The sequence below is a fragment of the Pleurodeles waltl genome, chromosome 2_2 (genome assembly GCF_031143425.1).
Source record: "Pleurodeles waltl isolate 20211129_DDA chromosome 2_2, aPleWal1.hap1.20221129, whole genome shotgun sequence".
Taxonomy (NCBI): domain Eukaryota; kingdom Metazoa; phylum Chordata; class Amphibia; order Caudata; family Salamandridae; genus Pleurodeles; species Pleurodeles waltl.
The window spans coordinates 1,112,621,692-1,112,642,974 of NC_090439.1; the positions used below are offsets into that span (position 1 = coordinate 1,112,621,692).

At 44.1% G+C, this 21,283-nt stretch overlaps 1 protein-coding gene across 1 annotated transcript in view; it reads right to left on the bottom strand.

Moving 5' to 3' along the window:
- CYC1 (cytochrome c1) overlaps positions 1–21,283 on the bottom strand; it is a 51,295-nt gene that overhangs the window by 16,126 nt on the left and 13,886 nt on the right. The window contains exon 3 of the mRNA XM_069220903.1: positions 5,831–5,957. Within this exon, the coding sequence (XP_069077004.1) occupies positions 5,831–5,957 (127 nt within the window). The remainder of the gene's footprint in view (positions 1–5,830; positions 5,958–21,283) is intronic.

Below are 21,283 nucleotides of genomic sequence, written 5' to 3' on the forward strand. Positions count from 1 at the left end.
TGGCCGCTGGCTTGTATTCACAATTTTAAAAAGTGGCACTTATCTTCCTGGTTTGCCACATGGCATCCCCCATGTCTCTCGAAGCTCCAACGTGGGACCCCGGAAACTGCACTAACCAATCCTGGCTCTGCTGTTCAACAGAAGACAAGCGTCCAGATTGGAGGGAACGGCCTCTTTCAGGGCTGTTATAAGCGCTGGAGACCTATGCTTTCTATAACCCAATGTCTTAAGAAGGCTGGTTAGAGAAGCTTAAAATGCGCATGTCTGACTGGCTGTTGCAAAACGGCCGGCCAAAGGGACATGCGCACTCACACTCTGTTCAGGGCAGGTTGCTGAAAAATAAAATGGTAATAAAAACGTAATTTTTTTTTTTTTTTTTTTAGTGGGGTGATGCTCCTCCGCTCTCGTGGAGGACCCGCTTCTGCTTTACCCTAACTAGAGCCTCCAGTAACTTTACAACCAAATTCCGAGCAACACTCGACATTTCATCACTGTATGCAAACTGTTGCAACATGGGACATGTTGCATTTGGATGCAAGTTTCAACCACACAATACGGAGGAGACAATTACTCGTTAGATCAACTACTGAGCTCTAAATAAAGATGCTGTGCGTCAGATACCATACGAAAAGTCTGAATACACGGACAAACTTAAGCCAGTAAAGAGTAACTAGCCTAGGCGACATGGGTTGTTCGGCCTAGCCCTGACAAACAGGAAGACAGCTGCACTTGAAGATCTCAGCAATTGAATAAACAGAATACTGAAGTCTTCCTCGTGTCAACAGCTGCCTTCATCAGTGCTGCTCTATGCAAACTGAATAAGAGGAATAATGTTTTTTTAAAGCATGCAAGGAAACTGTGGCTTAAAACTGGATGTTGGAAATGTGTAATAGAAGAGAACTAACTTTAACCCCAAGTAAGTTAAGTTCTGCTACAAACTCCTGACGTAAATAATTATTAAGCATCTTGCGCAGTCTCAACTAATGAACTTATTAAGTATCTAAACAATTTCATATGGAGTGATGTTTTATCAGTGTAGGACTGCACAGCCACATTAGTACTAAAGGACTAGGAGAGAGAAGAAAATCTTGAAGTAACCCACAGCAAGGGGTCAGGGTCATTTCCAGGTGTTCTTTGCTAGTTCTGAGAGTAGGTAGCATTTGGTCCCCTCTTGTTTGCTGAGCTAGAACATTGTAGTTGTATTATCGGTCTGGATCAGCACTGCTTTTCCCTTTGCAGGTGCTTGACAAGCCTTCAGTGAAAGGAAAAAGGTCTTGAGTACCAACAGGATTGTGTGTCTTACTGGCTCTGCTGCGCTCCAAAGGCCCCCGAGCTGTAGCCTTCCCATGTGCATTCTCCATCCTATGTAGTAAGAGTCCCTAGTGATGGTAGCTTGAAACGTCTCCCCAAAGAAACCTTTTGCATGCTCCACCACCGTATCTCCTTCTGAATCCTTTCTGTGACAACCAGTAGATCCTCTGAACTCCATGTGGCCTGTGACCATCTGCTGTTCACCCACTCCTGGATTGGGCATATATATGTAGTTTGCCTGTAGTATGACCTGGTTTCATGACGCCATCATACCCATTCGTTTTATTATTGTCCTCACTGTCTAAGACTGTCCTTTCTGTCGTGGCTGAGTTTGCTCTGATAATACCTTGATTCTCCTGGGTTCTGGATAGGCTCTTGCCATTCTTGAGTTCCGTGTTGCTCCTTTGAAATCCTTCCTGTTCTGGGTGTAGGGATTACTTCTTTATTTTCACATAGAAATTCAGCTTGTGTAGTGTCCCCATCACAGTCTGAACATTTGGTTGGCATATGCATTTTTTACTTACCTTTACTAGCTAGTGGTCTAGGTATGGGTGGACATGTATGCTTTGTCTCATGAGGTGTGTGGCTGGCGTTGCGAGGCATTTTGTGAACACCCTTGGAGCGGATTTTATGCCAAAGGCCAGCACTTTCTCTTGTGTGCCTCATTCATAACAAATGAGATGTACTGCTTTTGTCATGGATTCATTGGGATGTGTAGGCAGACATCCTTCAGATCTGGCCTGGCCATGTAGTCTTATTTCTTTACAAGTGGAATGACCTGCGACATGGTCACTGACACAAGGAGTTTAAATGAAATTGTTTAGATATGGGAGATCCCGAATTGGCCTCAACGTCAGATCTTGTTTTGGCACGGTGAAGATAGATAAGTAAACCCTCCTTCGGATTTCTTTTACGGGAGCTCTCTCTGTAGTATAGCTTTCTTTTTTTTTTATTTATTTTTTTTATTAGCCCCTTTACTGCCCAGCATAGTTGCAGGAGTTTTTCCTTTATGACCTTTACCTTTGTGGCAGCAAAGGAGGTCTTTTGATGAGTTTGATGAAGTAGCTGTGCCTTGAATTTGATAGGGGTGGGCCAATTATTCTGTTCAGCAGGAAGAATTTTGCAGACTGTTTCAGCAACATTCCACCAATCGCCGCATGGCAGAATATTTTCTTGCATGTGGCTCTGAAACAGTGAGTGGCAGAGCAACACTTGGCGTCTCCTAGTGCAATATTCAGTCACTAGGAGGACATCCAATGAGATTTTCCCAATGTGCTAGTCGTGGTCAGAAGGCAGTCGCACATGCAACAAATCTACCTGAGTGGCAGCAAAATCAATTCCAGGTGTTGCACCCTCTGGCACGCCGCATGGTGCAGTTCATGTTGATTTGTCAGCACGTTCCAGGTGCTAAAATCACAGTGCGAGCAGCGCCATGCCTATTCCCACCCATGGCGGAACTCCGGAATCTTGAGGAGTTTTTATGTAACTCTACGGAATTCTGCAGAGTTAAATTTCGCAAGTTCCATTTGTCCAAAGTGTTGACCTCCATTTTGGGTGGAATACCCCTATTGTTCCAGCTACTGGCCTTTTAAGTGAGGCATGAGATCCGTGTAAGTCACTTACATGCGCCTCCACTCCCTCCCTCCTTTGAAAGAGCCTTCTTGCCTGGTACGGCCACTGTTGGTACACAGTCAGAGCTGTGTTTGTTTGGTTGCTGTGGAGCTGTAGCATGTTGGAAGGTTCCCCTGCTTGGCGGTCTTTTGGCTGGCATGCTTCCTTGCTTGAAAGACTACAGGAATTGTAATACTCCCCAGCTTTTGCGGTCTCGTTGTCCTTTATTTGTTGTAGAGTGTTGTCCACTGCTGGCTGCTATGAAGTGAATGTTGATAGAGGAGGCTTGTAACTCCATCCCACACTGCTAAACACTCAGCCAGTCGTGCATCTGGAGGGCTGTGACAGTACTCCTCTGCCTGCTGCGTCAAGGGACTGGCTTAAGGTTACTGTGAAAGATCTTGTCTTCCTAACAGTCCCAGACCTGTTTTTGTACTCCTCATGGAGGTGCTGAATGAGGCCCTCTCTCATCCCTCTGTTGATGGCCACAGCAGTCGAGAAGGTCAATGGAATTAGTACTCCATTAGTTTGCTGCCCCTCTCTCCATATTCCTCTCCACCAGCTCCATCCTTTCATACTCCCAATCTGATGGGGACCCTGTTGATGTGGATGCATTATCTCTTTCTTCAGAGTTGCCATGAAGATTGAGTCGCAGCTGCATTCTTTTTACTGCAGATGGGGTCCTGTGAACAGTACTTGCATTATTTCTTGACCTTGGTGGTCACAACCTTGGAAGTGGCTGGCTGCCGAAAGGCGTCCTTTCTCTGGTTACGTTTGGCAACATGGGAGAGGTAATTTCCTCTTTTGTGAGGGAATCAATCTCTCTAATATGAAACAGGAATCCGCCATTGCCTCTTCTAATTGCACCACGTGAGTGTCCACTGCCCTCTTGATGAGTACATTATAGACTGAAGTCATCAGGTGGGGAAGACCCTGAGGGGCTAAATAGCAACACCCCCCTCTTGACACGTGGGGTAGAGCTCTTGCCATACCTATTTCCTGCTGCTAGTGCATCTCAAAGGTTGAGTCTTTGTCCTCTTAGTCGGAAAACTCCTGTTGCTCTTCTTAAAGCTGTGGTGGCGAGAGGGGTTTGATCTCCAGCTGTCTGCATTTTCCCTCTTTTGGCTCTGAGGGTTTGAGTGATGATCGGAAGCCCTTCAGGGACTTGTCAAAGTCCTTCTTTCTTTGAAGGAGCACTGCCATTTCAGCCTTGAGCCAATGTTTCTTCTGCAGGACCTTCAGCACCAGTTGGCAGCAGGACCTTCTTTTTCTGGGGCAGGTGAACCTGGGCCTTTGCCTCCTTTTCCTTCCCGAGAGCCTCCCAGAGCTGTGGGGTGTTCAGGAGGTGTGTCCTTGCTTTTGGACCAGTGTGGCTTCTTTAGTTTTTGCCATCCTTCCATTTCAGAGCATTTCCATTTTGAGGTGGTGTTCAAGGAAACTGAGTCAGAGCTTTGACCATTGTGTTACCTTTAGCAGTTGGTTTCCTTTGCCAATTTCCTTGCTGTCTCCAGCCTGTTGACACCGAGCACATCTTTCTCAGCGTGGGACTCTCCTCCCTATACCAGTTCAGTACCTTGGATGTTTCCCTCATCAGTCTCTGGACAGGACCAACTCTTTCAGGGAGGGCAGTTTTCTTGGGTCTCAACCAGGGCATAGTGCACATAGCAGTGTCTCCACTTTACCTTCAGTATATTTAGCTGAAACTCTGCACATGCCTCTCAGTTATTTGCATCATGGCCCTTTTAGAGGCACATATTACAAATCTTGTGCAGATCTTTCTGCGCACATTTGTGAAAGCAGTTGGGGGCAGAATGTAAAGGGTGTATTCTCCATTTCCTCTTGCTGCCTTGCCTATCTAAATTCTCCAGCCACGGGTTCCCGAGCTACGTATGTGAAAAAAGGTCTCACCCCTCTTCTGCTTCCCATCAGTGCAAAGGGCCTTCGGGGATATTTGATTAAGACTTTTTCCAATGTGTTTATTGACGATCTGTCGCTTTTCCTTCATTCTCTCGGGGCTCCTCTGCCTTGCTTCCAAACCAGAGTGGGGGAAAAAATATGAAGCTGGGGGCAATGCACTGCAACTTCTGGAACGTACATTTGACATCGCAGACAGGGCGTACAACACCAAAAGGTGGTCAATGAGGACACTCACAAACAAAAGGAAAGAAGACAATTATGGGCCAAACCACTAGATGGCGGAACAAGGCACTGCTTGAAAATCCATTTACAAATCATGCTGCAAAATCTACATCATTTTACATTAGAAACCTAAGGATAAAAAAAAAAGTCTTAAGTTAAGACCACTTTCTAATAAACTCTATAAACAGTACAGAGAGCCAGAAAACATGCCTGAGATAACAACCATATGGTATTACCTCAACCTTACCATTTAAGGCATAGGCGAGACTGGCATGTGTTACCATCTATACCATCCTATCAAGAAAACCATAAATAGAAGCCGTCATACTGTAAACACTTGCAGGAAGACATTAGAAAAGCCACTGCTCTTTCATGAAAGGGTCTCATTTGCAAGACATGTTGTACATATACAACCCAAACAGGCTACTCCAGAACCTCCGATCACTACTATTTGGGGCCTATCACAAGTTAATGGACACTTCCCTTTTGTAAATGTAGTGTTCGCTCCTTCACTAAGGCCACTAGGTTTACCGACCTAGTATTACGTAGACCACTGCGTCTTGTACAACCCACTCATTACAATTCTGTACACACATTTTCCACCATGCATTTGTGCTGTGGCCGTCAACTAAACCCACAAGAAAGGGCACAACAAGATCACACCAACTGCAGCAATATGCTACAAAATGTTAAGTAAAAATAAAAACAGTAACAGTACACCAGTATACCTTTCACCAACTACTGCCAAGAAATCATTGGCATCTCTTACCTCCTCTGCTAAAGCCTTTGCTTCTGCTTCCGTGTGACTGACTCCCACCAGATTTCGGAAGGCCAGGTATTCCATGCTGTGGCAGGCAGCACACACCTGTTTGTACACCTGGTAACCACGACGAACACTGCAATAGAAGAGAAACCAGACTTAGTTGTGTATCATAAAACAACTGAAATAATGCATTTGCAAAGTGCACAGAGAATCACTATGTTCGCTCTCTTAAAAGCGAAAGAATATCAAGGCATGCATCAGGAGGGCACGTGATAGCTCACTGCTGAATAAAAAAACACTAGAAAACAAAGCATGCCATCTAGGGCATGTGTGAACGGACTTGCAACCCCATCTGGGGCCACCTATGGTGATCAGTTTGTCCTACAATGAAGTGGGAGCCTTCTCTTCAGCTGGGGAATTGCCTCTGGCTTTGAAGGCAGTCCTGATAGTTCTCGTTTCAGTCTCTGCAACAATATCTCATCTTATCTTATATTCAAGCTTGGTGATGCTACATACTGGAAAGGGTACATTTAGCACAGGGCATCAGTGTAAAGATGTGTGTTCCAGTCAATAAAAGGTACAATCCAACAAAGTGGCAAGTCGGGCCAGCGGTTTCCACCTACTTGCTACTCAAACAAAAGGGCACCATGTGGAAGGTATTGCTTCATTAGACAGTGTAGGCTAATAAAGGCCACTATTGACTTTGAAAAGAGAAAAGTACAGGTGACTGACATGGGTGCTTTGCTGTCTAAAGTAATGGGACCTTGTTGATCAGTCCCAACCCTGCAATTCATACCTTGATAAATCTAGAAATTAGAAAGGTAGGAGAAATACCATGTTGCGGGGTTACTCACAGTACATGCAATTAAGCACATAAATTAAGGATGGAAGAGCTGCAATTAGAACAAGCATTTGCAATGCAATGGGTCTCGCTTTTGCTCGAGTTAGAGCTGTTAGCATTGTAAACTCCTAACCAGACTTTTCTTGCCACATAAATTGAAAATGAAAAGTAATACAGTTTCACATAAGCAAGCAGATTCAAAGCGTCAGGGCATGAGCATGAAGGAGACAAAAAAGGAAAAAGAAGTTTGCTCGCAGTCAAATGTGTCATCATAAGTGCAATTAGCCATGTAAGAGGGTCAATGGCCAAGGCGGTAACCAAACCGCCCCAAGAAGGGACAAACGTAAAGCATTTTCCACTGATAACACAGAATTTTTGAAGGGCAAGCCCATGATCGAGAGATAGTGATGGGCATGAGGTGGGCGTGGCTAAAAGCCCAAATAGATAACACGTTGAAAAAGCCGTGCACAGCACATAAGTGGACCTAGGTCAGGAAAACAGGGTATAGTGTTCAGAAATATGGCAAGGCTTTATAATTACCATGAAAAGCATTTTGAGAAAATATATAACCAACTAAAGAAGCAATCGCTGCTTGCTTCCGCTGTCAGATTTGATGCAAGGACTCATTGAGGCCCTCATACAATTGGGGGGATGATTTGGTAAGTGTTGTATGTATCAGGACTAACATCAAATAAACAAATGAAAATCTCGAACCCAATCCGAGGGCTGAAGGGTGACAAGACAGTGCATGCCTTGGAATACAAGAAGCTGTAGAAAACCTTGAAGAAAACAAAAAGGCACAACTCTGACTGTCACACATTTCTGCAGTTCTTAAGTATCAAAGCCTAAGAGAAGCAAGCAACAGAAGACCGATTTAAGGAAAAAATAACTGAAATTCACTATAAAGGGGATTTTGCAAGGCTAACATGGGCAGTTTTAACCTACTCAAAATGATCTCCAAAGGTATAACAAGACATGGATAAGTAAGAAACAAGCTTGTAACATTGGATGGTACTCAGGGCCGGACAGGGAACCCAAAGCAGCAGTGTCAGACCAGCCCCCAATAAAACAGCAGTTGAGTGCAAGTGTGAAGCACTGGCTGGCCCCGGGAGGCTGGAAACAAGAGTGAGTGGATTATGCTGGCTTACTGCTTTTATTCCTGGGGGCTGATATTACAGCACTGTTGCAAAACCGGCCCCCACCCTTCCAGCCTTCAAGGAGACACACTAAATGCCTGGTACCGCCTGTCCGGCCCTGATGGCACTGCATCATGAATTAGGACAACAAGAGGAGGTAAAGCACATCAGTAAATAATTTTAGACATGGAATGTTAACCAGAAGAAATGGGCTTTCTGCTGCAGGCAGAGAAACATACTACACCGTACTAACCAGAACAGAGTGGGATTTGTCACATAGGCAAAGCAATTGCAGCCAAGGCAATTTTTTTTTTTTTAGATAAATTTGATTCTGTTAAGAACAACAGCCAAGCACAAAGATTAAGAAGAACAAAGTCAAGTTAATTAATTTTGGAGGGCTATTTCTCCAGTCGTTCTACATCTAATATAACCCCAGATTCTTTGTTGTTAAAGAAATATATTTAAGGTGCAAAAATGAAACAAATTTAGCAAACAGTCTAGCTTGAACTGCAGGGCAAGATCCTCCCTGAACCAAAAAACAAGTAACCCAGAACCGGTTTCAACTATGGAGGGACATGGGTCCCGTGCACAGTGTCACTGGCACCAAGCTATACCTGGTTGAGGAGTCCTAAGCAGGGCAAACCTGGTCCTAGGTTGCCCTGCTTAGGTTTGGCTATACTGTTCCAACTGGAGCAGGGCCAAGTCTGATTTGCATATGGCTGGGCCCAAACTGAAGTAGCCTGGTGTGCAAAATAACAATGGACTAGGATGCAGCCAGAGTATTTGCCAATGGCTAAGATTAACTCAAGCATTACATCCATCACTTCTTGTAAATTTCAGTGCCACAGCTCCAACCACAGAGTATACAACATCAGACTTAATATGGGACTGGTTTGGTGCACTTATGTCAGTTACTTCCTTTCCTAAACACCCGATTAAAGCGTTCGGAGAGGAAAAAATAAATCAAATCAAAGTTATAACAGCAGAGATAACTGCATGCCCGAGACCTTATTAACTGCACTAACTAACCAAAGGAGGGAGGGAATGCAGTGAGGAATCTGCAGAATTATGTAGTTCCCACCAAAAATCTTGTTATGGAATGCGTCTTCTGAAGGATACTTCTTCCTGCAGACTGATCATTTAAAGAAGGAAAAAGTCAAAGTAAAACGTAAAGGGAGCTGGGACTTAGCAGTGTCATTGAACTAAGGGGGTTAAGCAGCACAGCACTTGCAAAGTACGCATCAATGTGACAGCTGAAAGACCACAATGTTTTACAAAGGTATGCAAGGAAGCCCAAGCGAACACCTGCAAAATCAGCCACTGAGAGACTTACAGTAAGAGCAGGAAAAGCTGCCACAGCTGATAGCTTGAGGGCAATGCTTGGCCGAGGTAGTACAAAACTGTATGCAAAGGATGACCCAACTTAAGAAAGTTGCCTTGGTTACGGATTTGTCTTTCTTGGCTCCAGCAATGCACAGAAAGAGCTGATCACGCACACTAGCCTGACTCATAAGGTCCATCTATTAAGAGAGCAACAGAGGGTCCAGTCTGTATAACTGTGCCTGTTTCTTGGTAAAAAAGAAGATGAAAGAAAGATGATGTCCGTAAGACTTCCCATGAGAAAGGAGGTTATGCCTTTCAGCAGAAAGGTTTGGCAGATATGGAGCATGAGCTTGTCTGGGTAAGGAAAAAACACAGCGATTGAACAGAGAACTAACAGACCCTACATTTTGGTGGCTTTAGGGGCAGGAGTGATTTCCTTCAAGGAGAAAGAATAGTCTTTTCAGTAAACAAGAGAACTGTGGTTCGAACGGCAGAACTATCAGAAAGGATAAACACCACATTTAAATACCACTGTAAAACAACAAAGGGTACAGCGACCAGAAATATAACAAGCCCTTCAGAAACCCATAACTAAGGATGATCTAAATAAAGAAGGTTGACCAGCAAGTCAAAGAGGGCAGCCAAATATCCTTTTTACAGTGGCGACTGACAAATCTTACTGTACCAACAAAAGCACAAAGCGCAGATGTTTAGGCCCTCGTACACAAATAATAATCTAGACCATAGCCCAGCATAGACTAACTTGGTATCAGGTTTTCAAGCTGCTAGGATGGCATCTGCTACCAGTTGTCTGTGGTAATATTTTGCCAATTTTTGAGGAACTGTTGTAGTCTTCCCCCCACAGGAGAGGTGTGGAGTGGGAGGGAATGCGGGAAGTCACAGTTTTGGGTGCTGTGGAGGCTGCTTAGAGGCCTCCTGAAATTTCCCTCTATTTCCAGGGTATTGTCCTTTATATGTACCCCTAAAAGTACTGCGTTGGTATTGCGGTTGGTAGGGTGGCTTTGTCTCTGAGGTCTGTGTTCTTTGTCGAACTGCATGTTCACACAGCATGTTGTATTTCTGGCTTGAATCCAGAAGATCGGAGCTATGCATGCCTGTGTATAGTGACTGCAGTGTGGACACGCCTAGCAGCGGTATCTGCTGCATCTAGGGCAGATCTTATTTGATTGATTGTAATGGCTTGCCCTTCTTCCACTACTTGTTGTGCCCTTTTCTGGTGTTTTTTGTGGGGATGCTCTATTATGTCTTGCATCTCGTCCCAATGGGCTCTGTCATATCGAGCTAATAATGCTTGTGAGTTGTCTATTCTCCACTGATTAGCTGCTTGGAATGCAATTCTTTTCCCAGCAGCATCGAATTTCCTGCTCTCTTTATCAGGAGAGGGTACATTTCCTGATGACTGACTATTTGCTCTCTTCCTGGCAGCGCTAACTACCACAGAATCAGGAGGTACGTGATGGGTGATATAATCAGGGTCAGAGGGTGCAGGTTTATATTTTTTCTATATCCTCGTTGTTATGATGCATGCTTTAACAGGTTCACTAAAAATCTAAATCAGCATGTTTTACCATGCCTGGGAGCATCGGGAGGCATTGATATCTAGAATGTGTTAAGGACAGTGTGTTAAATAAGAAATCCTCTTCTAGGGGCTCTGTATGCATGGTAACACCATGATATGCTGCAGCCCTAGCTATGACTTGGTTATAGACAGTACTATCCTAAGGTGGTGATGGTTTAGAGGAATAGCTGTCAAGATCGTTACTTTGAATGGGATCTGGTTCAAAGATCCCATGGATCCACATTGCCCTGTAGGTCATAAGAATGAGTGGGTGACTGCACTGGTGTAGGAGAGGTAGGCAGGGGTGAAGAATGAGGAGGAGAGTGAGGAGAAGACTGAGGAGGTGGTGGTTTCTCCTAGCTGGAGGCTGCATAGTGCCCAATTCCTACTGAAAAGCTAGCTTCCTCTTTGTTTTTAAAGTAGGTGCTGCTATAATTCTCCCTGTTTCCTTATGGATGTGGATCCTGGATTGCCTTTCATCCATAACTTCTAGAACTGGTTGTAGCTCTAACCCCTTCTTCAGAGGTAATGTGGCTTTCTTTAAGTCTCTTTGAAAGTCCATGCTCCTCAGAGTAAGTTGGCCTTTTCGGCTCCGAAAAAGACGAGGACGACCAAGGTATCGCCTCCGAAACTGGTTTTCTAATTTTCGACTCCGAATAGTGGTGTTTAATGGAATCGGAAACAGAGCTCTTTGTTGTCTCAGATGTTTTCTGAGGAGTGGCCTTTTCCGGTGCCGAACTGTGAAGTTGGTCACTGACAGTCTTTTTCGGGCCGAGCCATGGCCTTCCGGCAGTGACGTACCCAAGTGTAAAGAAATGGCTCCCTGTTGCAGTTACCCCCCACGTTTTGCCTGATACTGATGCTGACTTGACTGAGAAGTGTGCTGGGACCCTGCTAACCAGGCCCCATCACCAGTGTTCTTTCACCTAAAATGTACCATTGTTTCCACAATTGGCACAACCCTGGCACCTAGGTAAGTCCCTTGTAATTGGTACCCCTGGTACCAAGGGCCCTGATGCCAGGGAAGGTCTCTAAGGGCTGCAGCATGTCTTATGCCACCCTAGGGACCCCTCACCCAGCACAGACACACTGCTTACCAGCTTGTGTGTGCTGGTGGGGAGAAAATGACTAAGTCGACATGGCACTCCCCTCAGGGTGCCATGCCAACCTCACACTGCCTATGGCATAGGTAAGTCACCCCTCTAACAGGCCTTACAGCCCAAAGGCAGGGTGCACTATACCACATGTGAGGGCATAGGTGCATGAGCACTATGCCCCTACAGTGTCTAAGCAAAACCTTAGACATTGTAAGTGCAGGGTAGCCATAAGAGTATATGGGCTGGGAGTCTGTCAAAAACGAACTCCACAGCTCCATAATGGCTACACTGAATACTGGGAAGTTTGGTATCAAACTTCTCAGAATAATAAACCCACACTGATGCCAGTGTTGGATTTATTAAAAAATGCACACAGAGGGCATCTTAGAGATACCCCCTGTATTTTACCCAATTGTTCAGTGCAGGACTGACTGGTCTGTGCCAGCCTGCTGCTGAGAGACTAGTTTCTGACCCCATGCGGTGAGAGCCTTTGTGCTTTCTGAGGACAGAAACAAAGCCTGCTCTGGGTGGAGGTGCTTCACACCTCCCCCCTGCAGGAACTGTAACACCTAGCAGTGAGCTTCAAAGGCTCAAGCTTCGTGTTACAATGCCCCAGGACACTCCAGCTAGTGGAGATGCCCGCCCCCTGGACACAGCCCCCACTTTTGGCAGCAAGTCCAGGAGAGATGATGAGAAAAACAAGGAGTCGTCACTGGCCAGTCAGGACAGCCCCTAAGGTGTCCTGAGCTGAGGTGACTGACTTTTAGAAATCCTCCATCTTGCAGATGGAGGATTCCCCCAACAGGGATAGGATTGTGACCCCCTCCCCTTGGGAGGAGGCACAAAGAGGGTGTACCCACCCTCAGGGCTAGTAGCCATTGGCTACTAACCCCCCCAGACCTAAACACGCCCTTAACTTTAGTATTCAAGGGCTTCCCTGAACCTAAGAATTTAGATTCCTGCAACTACAAGAAGAGGAGGACTGCTGAGCTGAAAGACCCCTGCAGAAGAAAAGAAGACACCAACTGCTTTGGCCCCAGACCTACCGGCCTGTCTCCTGCCTTCTAAAGAACCCTGCTCCAGCGACGCTTTCCCCAGGACCAGCGACCTCTGAATCCTCAGAGGACTGCCCTGCTTCAAGAAAGACAAGAAACTCCCGAGGACAGCGCCACTGCTCCAAAAAGACTGCAACTTTGTTTCAAGGAGCAGATTTAAAGACCCCTGCAATCCCCACAAGAAGCGTGAGACTTGCAACACTGCACCCGGCGACCCGACTCGACTGGTGGAGAACCAACACCTCAGGGAGGCCCCCCGGCGACTCCGAGACTGTGAGTAACCAAAGTTGTCCCCCTGAGCCCCCACAGCGACGCCTGCAGAGGGAATCCCGAGGCTCCCCCTGACCGCGACTGCCTGACTCTAAAATCCCGACGGCTGGAAAAGACCCTGCACCCACAGCCCCCAGCACCTGAAGGATCGGAACTCCAGCGCAGGAGTGACCCCCAGGAGGCCCTCTCCCTTGCCCAGGTGGTGGCTACCCCGAAGAGCCCCCCCCCCCTTGCCTGCCTGCACCGCTGAAGAGACCCCTTGGTCTCCCATTGACTCCCATTGGAAACCCGACGCCAGTTTACACACTGCACCCGGCCGCCCCCGCGCTGCTGAGGGTGTAATTTTTGTGTGGACTTGTGTCCCCCCCGGTGCCCTACAAAACCCCCCTGGTCTGCCCTCCGAAGACGCGGGTACTTACCTGCTGGCAGACTGGAACCGGGGCACCCCCTTCTCTCCATTGAAGCCTATGCGTTTTGGGCACCACTTTGAACTCTGCACCTGACCGGCCCTGAGCTGCTGGTGTGGTAACTTTGGGGTTGCTCTGAACCCCCAACGGTGGGCTACCTTGGACCCAAAACTGAACCCTGTAGGTGGGTTACTTACCTGCAAAAACTAACAATACTTTACCTCCCCCAGGAACTGTGAAAATTGCACTGTGTCCACTTTTAAAACAGCTATTTGTGTTTTATGTGAAAAGTATATATGCAATTATTCAAAGTTCCTAAAGTACTTACCTGCAATACCTTTCAAATGAGATATTACATGTAGAATTTGAACCTGTGGTTCTTAAAATAAACTAAGAAAAGATATTTTTCTATAACAAAACCTATTGGCTGGATTTGTCTCTGAGTGTGTGTTCCTCATTTATTGCCTGTGTGTATGTACAACAAATGCTTAACACTACTCCTTTGAGAAGCCTACTGCTCGACCACACTACCACAAAATAGAGCATTAGTATTATCTCTTTTTGCCACTATCTTACCTCTAAGGGGAACCCTTGGACTCTGTGCATGCTATTCCTTACTTTGAAATAGCACATACAGAGCCAACTTCCTACACCAAGGCCTTGTGCTTTTTCTTTTGTGAGGGTGCAGGGGCAGACGTACTCACATGTTGTCCTGCTGTGACTGGTCTGACTGTCTGATTCCTGTTCGGACTCTCGGACAGAGACTGCGGTCTGCATCAATTCTTCCTCTTCTACATCGAGATGCTCACCGCTCCTCAACGCCATCTCGAGTCTTCTCACTCTTCAGTCCCTAAGAGTCTTTTTCGATCTGAAGGATTGACAGGCCTCGCAGTTCTCTCCCGATGCTCTGGCGGAAGCAGAGTTTGCAAACCAGATGCTAGTCTGTGTACGGGTACTTCGCGTGGCACAGAGGACAGAATCGGAAAAAGTTGTTTTCCCAATGGTAGTGATGTGTCGATGGAAGATTATAAACCCGATGGATACAATACCGACGAAAAGAGTTTTACAATGTTTTCCAAATTGAAATCTCAGAGCGAGCGAGAGGAAACACGTCCGAACACGACGGCGGAAAGAAAACAAACAATCTAACGATGGAGTCGATGCCCATGCACAATAGAACCGAAGAGGAGTCACCACTCGATCCCGTGACTCGAAAACACTTCTTCGAAGGAAAAACAACTAGTAACACTCCTAGCCTAACACTAGATGGCAGGATAATGCACAACATGTGTATCTGCAGCTACATATGCCATCGAACATATATACACACACACACACCTACATAAACAAATACATACATATAAATGAAGTGAAATATACATTTGTTAAACAGGCCGAAAGAGTATGTATGTATTTTAAGGTAAAATTGTTAGTATACGTATCTGTACGAAGAAATAAACATATCTAGATATATACACACAATCAAATTATTACAAGTTTACATACACAGGGATATGCAGTCAGTTGCTGTTTTTGAGTATGGTGGTTATGTACGAAAGAGCCAACTCTTGAGCAGTTTTCTGAAGATAAGATAGTTTCCGTGGATCTTATTTTGGGGATAATGAATTCCATAATTTGTCCGCTTGAACAAAGAAAGCTCTACCAACTATTGTCTTTCTTGTATGGTGGTGTTTTGAGGCAGGGTGCCAATCTTGAGCAGAGGTTTCCTTGTTGAATGTATTTGGTGATTGTATTCCTGATGAAAAGGGGTCCTGTCCCATGTATTGCTTTGTGGGTGATACAGTGAACCTTGAAGGTGGACCTCCTGGCAACCAATGTAGGGCCCTCAAGGCAGGGGAGACATGGGTTAGTGGCTTTACACGGAGGAGCAGCCTGGCAGCCAAGTTCTGAGTGCGTTGTAGTGTAGTTTTTTTTCTTCATAGTAGAGATGATCCACGGTAGAAGCCATTGGCGTAACCCAAGGAAGATAGTACAAGAAAGATAGTTGTCTACACCTAAGTGGGAATCTGAGGTGGGGGGGAAGATGCATCCCAGTTTTCATGGGGATGAAACTTGATCTTGCCAATTTGTCCACTTGAGCATTCATTGTTAACTTGGAGCCCATGGTAATTCCAAGGTTTCTTCCTTCCTTAGATCGTTTAGTAGGTGGCCCAGATTGTCAGCCCAGGCGCAGAGTGGGTCATCATTTTTCCTATTGTCACATGTGAGTATTTCAGTTTTGAAAGCATTCAATTTGAGAAGGCCCCATGTCAACCACTGATAAACAGCTCTGAGGCAAATGAAGATTTGCGAGTTTGTGATGTCTTTAGGGCATTCTAGTTTAAGGAGTACTTGTGTCTCTTCTGCATAGTTGTAGCATGTGAGATGAAATTCCTTGATCGTTGTTGGTAATGACATAGATGTTCAAAAGCATGGGTGAGGTGATTTAGCCTTGAGGGACCTCTGCTTTTGTGAAGAAGCGTTTGGACAAGATAGGGGGAGTATGGATGACATTAGTTCTGTTTTGGAGGTGTGGTGTGATCCAACTGAGAGGAGTCCGCTCTATGCAGCTTTACAGAGTCTTTGTATTAGAGTGTCATGTTGAACTGTGTCAAAGGCAGCTGAGAGGTCAAGGAGAAATAGGGCAGCAACTTTATTGTGGTCTCTTGTGTTTGTAAGATCATCCCAGATGGCGATGAGGGCAGTTTCAGTGCCTCTTCCTGGGCAGAATCCAGTTTGGTAGTCAAAGTATGGAGTTATCTTTAATGGGTTGTGGCATCTTGGCGAAAGCTGTTCTTTGCCCAGGAAAGGACCATTTGTAATCAGTCTGTAGTTGTTGTGGTCCTGTGTATCCAGGTTTGTTTTCTCTAATAACAGTGTAGGTATGCCTTTTTAAAGATCTCCAGGATAGATTTCTGTAGTTAAATATTATTGAGGATTCTTCTTATTAGTGTGGCGGCAGAGGTAAAAAAAAAAAAAAAAAAAATGCAGATTCCTGAAGATGTGTGGTAGACCAGGGTCAGATGGGCAGCCAGATGGCCTGCTTGCTTTAACCAGAGCCATAAATTAACTCTATATTTGTTTGAAGGAGTGCAGAAGCTGCGTTTGCTTAGTCTTGGAGGGAATCTTTGGAAATGGATTGGTGGTTTTCCTTTGTTTTAAATAGGAGTCCAATGTGTCTCCCTTGGTTGTACAATGATTTGCCAGTTTGTCTGCAAAATTTTGAATAATGGGATGAGTTCCTCTCATGCATTTAGATTTTCGAAAAGTGTTGAGAATTTTATAAAATTCTTTATTTGCAGATACAGCATTTTGAATTCTGAGTAGTATTTTTTTTTTAGGTTTTTGATTGTTGATTTGTATATTCTGTTAAGTCTGAGTAGCTGAAGTTTGTCGTGAATGATGTTTGATTTGAGGTAGGTCATTGCAGCCTTCTGATCTGTTTAATCTTTTTTAATTCTGTATCTCTCCAAGGTGTTTTTTTCTTTTGTCCGGTTTACTTTTTCTTAAGGGTATTAGGATATCAAAAGCTTCCTGTGGCCACTTGTAAATTTGTTGAACAGAATTGGTTTCAAGACTTGCCTGCGTTGGCTGTTAGTTGTGTTTCTTGCATGGTCGATAGGTAGATGTATGTAAGGCGGTCTAGGGTGTGTTGTTGTGTGGTGTTTTAGGCCTGAAAGTAACCAGGTGGTGGTCTGACCATGTGAATTGTGTAATGGTTTGAAAAGTAACTAGTTCTGGGTTTGCAAAAATGACACCTAGAAGTGTCCAGTGATGTGTGTGGGACTGTGTACAATCTGATATAGGTTCAATGTGACTAGGCCAGTGATAACTTTTGGATGGGGCATACTGGGTTTGTCAAACCAACTGTCTAGGTCCCCCAGAACACGTAGGTTGGAGTAAAGTGTTAGAAGCTTTGAAACTGTGTCTAGAAATGTGTCTGGGGAATTTTGAATTGCTAGGTGGTGGTCTGTAAAGGAGGAGGAAGTTGGTGTAGGGTTGCATCTGGTGAGGAGGGCCTCACAACCTTGTATGGAGATGCTATCTGTTTTGCTGAGATTTACAGCTGGTTTGAATAGAAGAGACAGTCTGTATCCTTTTGGCCTATGAGGTCTTGTGTGATGGTTTGATAGCCTGGAAGAACAGCTTCATGCAACAATGGGGCCATGTCATCTCCCAACCATGAAACAGTTATTAAGAGTGAGCCAGGTTGTGTGTCAGTGAGTAGGTCGCAGATGTGGTACTTGTTTTTAGCGAATGATAGAGCATTTAGGAGTAGGCAGTTTAGAAGTTGTATTGTTTTTGATGCAGGTTTTTTCAACTGCATCAACTAGTGACACAGATCTTTCTAGTGTCTCTAGTATCACGAGTAAAGAGGCTGGGGACCTTATGCAACCATCCTCATCTGCTTCGTCTTATAAGTCACCTTTTTTATTAGAGCTGGAAAGATAACGAAAGGGTCAAGTACAAACAAACAAAGGAAAGGAAACACCAGACGGGGGGAAAAAATCGTAAGACCAGACACAAAAAAAAGAGGTCAGATAGGGTTACCACAAGATCAACATCACGCAATCAACAGTAGCGACTAATAAATCTTACCTTTTGGCAGACACTAATGATGAAATTTCAATTGTCAATCTATCAGATTTCACCCTTAGCACAGAACAACTAAATATATTAAGGAAAGGTCTAGGTTTCGTCCAGACCTTTTTACCTGACTGTACACAACTACATGTGAGTCTTTATAAATTCATACGAAAATGTAAACTTTTCAAGTACTTTCAAGGGAAGGATACCCCTATTGAGGCTGCTAACACTCTGCACTGCATCATGTTCTATGTCACCTAGAAGGCTGTCTTCCAACACTAACTGAGATTGTAAAAGATCTTGAAATGGTCTGACATGAGGTTACCTAGTGGCCTTAAAACTGCCTCTAAATTTACACCTGTTATACCATCAGACAATGTGATTGATGTTTTTTATAGAAAGGTAACTGCGGATCTTTGTCATTTAGAGGATCAATGCCACATAGGTTGTAACACCATCACACATAACATTACTAAAGCTGAAAGGCGAGCACTATACTCTGACAAAATTACAAAATATAATTATCAAAGAAGCGGATAAGGGTGGAAACATTGTTGTTATGAATAAGGTGTATTACACCTCTGAGTTAGATCGACAACTCCAGGACAACATTGCTTACCAGAAACTTAATCATAATCCCATTCAAGAGGTAAATAATTGTGTACACAAAACATAACAGTTTTGGCTCGAACAAGATTGAGTATCGGTATATCTACAACTCCACACCGACATCACCATGCATATACATTCTACCCAAGATCCATAAGACAGGTGATTTCCCTCCAGGTACAACCATAATTTCTGGAATAGGTTCACCAACAGAAGAACTTTCAGAATATATTGATATTTCCCCCCAACCCTTTGTACAAAATCTTCTGTCCTATATCAAGGACACCAAGGATCTTCTCTGCAAGCTTATTGATTTTGAATGGACAGAGAGTCACTTACTTGTCACCTTGGATGTAGCCTCCCTTTACACTAGCATCCCTAGATTGGAAGGACTGATGGCTATCCAACGTTATCTAGACAAACGAGATACTACCTTTCTCTCACATTCTAATATGTTAATGGATTTCATGTGTATGGTTTTGGACAACAACATTTTTCTACACAATAGCAGTTGGTATCGTCAAACCTAGGGAGTAGCTATGGGGGTGAAATTTTCTCCATCTTTCGCCAACCTATATATGCGATACTTTGAGAAAATACACCTGTGGAAAAACTGCCCATCAGAGTTTACACAATACATCTTATATTGGGGGAGGTATATTGATGACATCCACCATTTTTGGGTCAGGTGACACTCTCTTTGAACTCTTTTTTTCAATACCTGAACCTCAACACATACAATATCAAGTTTACGTTTGAGTCAAGTTCTACAACAGCTAATTTTCTTGACTTGTCACTATACATCAAACAAACTGTGTACTAAACTCTTTAGAAAACCCACTGCCTGCAATGCTATTCTACATGCTACCAGTTCACATCCTTTCTCACAAATCAAATCAATCCCATTTGGAGAAAGTACAAGGATCAGACGTAATTGCAGTGAGGATGATATTTTCGTGCAAGAACTTCAAAATATGAACCAACGCTTCAGACAAAGAGGTTACAATCCCAATACCCTTGCACAGGCTAATAACAGGATCAAGAAAACAAAAACAAGCTGATTTACTGCTCAACCATAGGAAAACTAAAAGTTAGAAGAAACTGTCCTTGATTATAACACACAGTGGTCTAAGCACCCAAATCTCCAAAATCATACGAAAACATTGGCCTTTGCTTTTAGTTGACAGTACCCTACAAGGGGGTTTGACTGAAAAACCTAGTATCACGTTTAGAAGAGGTCGCACACTACGAGATCATCTTTGTCACAGTTTCTTACCTCCTGTGATTGACAATACTTGAATACCCAAACCACCACAGGGATCCTTTAAATGCGGCCATTGTAATATCTGCTGTTACGTCAAAGATAAGCTAGTATCCTTTCAATATAACACCAATTGTGTTCATAGGATTAAACATTTCAATTGTAACACTACCTTTGTTGTTTACTGTGTTATATGCATATGTGGACTTGTTTATGTGGAAAACACAATCAAGCCACTAAAAGAAAGGATCCAAGAACATGTTCGAGCTATCCGTTCCAACAATGTTAACTATCCCTTTGCCATACATTACAATAACATGCATGGGCAAAGGGAAGTCTTAGGCATCTCTATACATGTCATAGATACAATAACCACCCTCCCAGAGGTGACAATAAGACCGCATCTCTTAGACGCCTAGAGAGTAGTTGGATCCAGAAACTTAGAGCCGTGGAGAAGGGCCTAAATACAGACAAGGACCTTCATGTATTCTTATGAACATGGTGTATGTATAATTATCTATGTTTTATTAGAGATTGTGTCACACGATCAAATGTGTCAATACGACCCATCTTGAGAGCATGCATTCTGTATTGATATGTTTTTGTCACACACCATTGTCATCCCACTATATTCCCAATGCACTGGGATGGAAGATACCGGTAACAATTGTAACAAAAATTATTTGTTTTGTTTGGTTCACTGATTTACCGATCTTGATTCTCAATAAGTATATTCTGTATTGACTATTTTCTCCTTTTTTTCTTTGACTTTTCTCCACTGTTTTTCTCCCCTTTTTTCCTTTTTCTTTTGCTCAGGTCTACAGTTATTAGTTTCAATTTCTTCTAAGCAACTTGTCTTTTCTTCATATTATATCCTGACCCCTTTTGCTATTCTCCTTTCCAATATGGCGCTCGACTTTTCAGACTTATGGGGCTTTGTGTTTCCCTCTTTTGTCCTTTGTCGATTTCCATCACATTCCACTTTTAAGAGGGTTCGATTTGACCGCTCACGTTTCATACGCGGATCAACTATCGAAGTACTCGCACGCACTTGCATCTCAACGGTAAGCTGACAGTCCAAATGCTCTTCCACCTCTAATTGGATTTCAATTTTATAGTACTTTGCATACTGCTTGGCCTCTACTGGGTCCAAACTACATTTTGCTGTTACACATTTTTCAACCGGATTACGCTATCTGGCTCCTGCTCGTTCGAGCTTTTCGCTTAGAAACATCGGCGAATTTAGAATTATTTTACACACTGTGGCTATCGCTTAGCCCGGTTGTATTTTCAC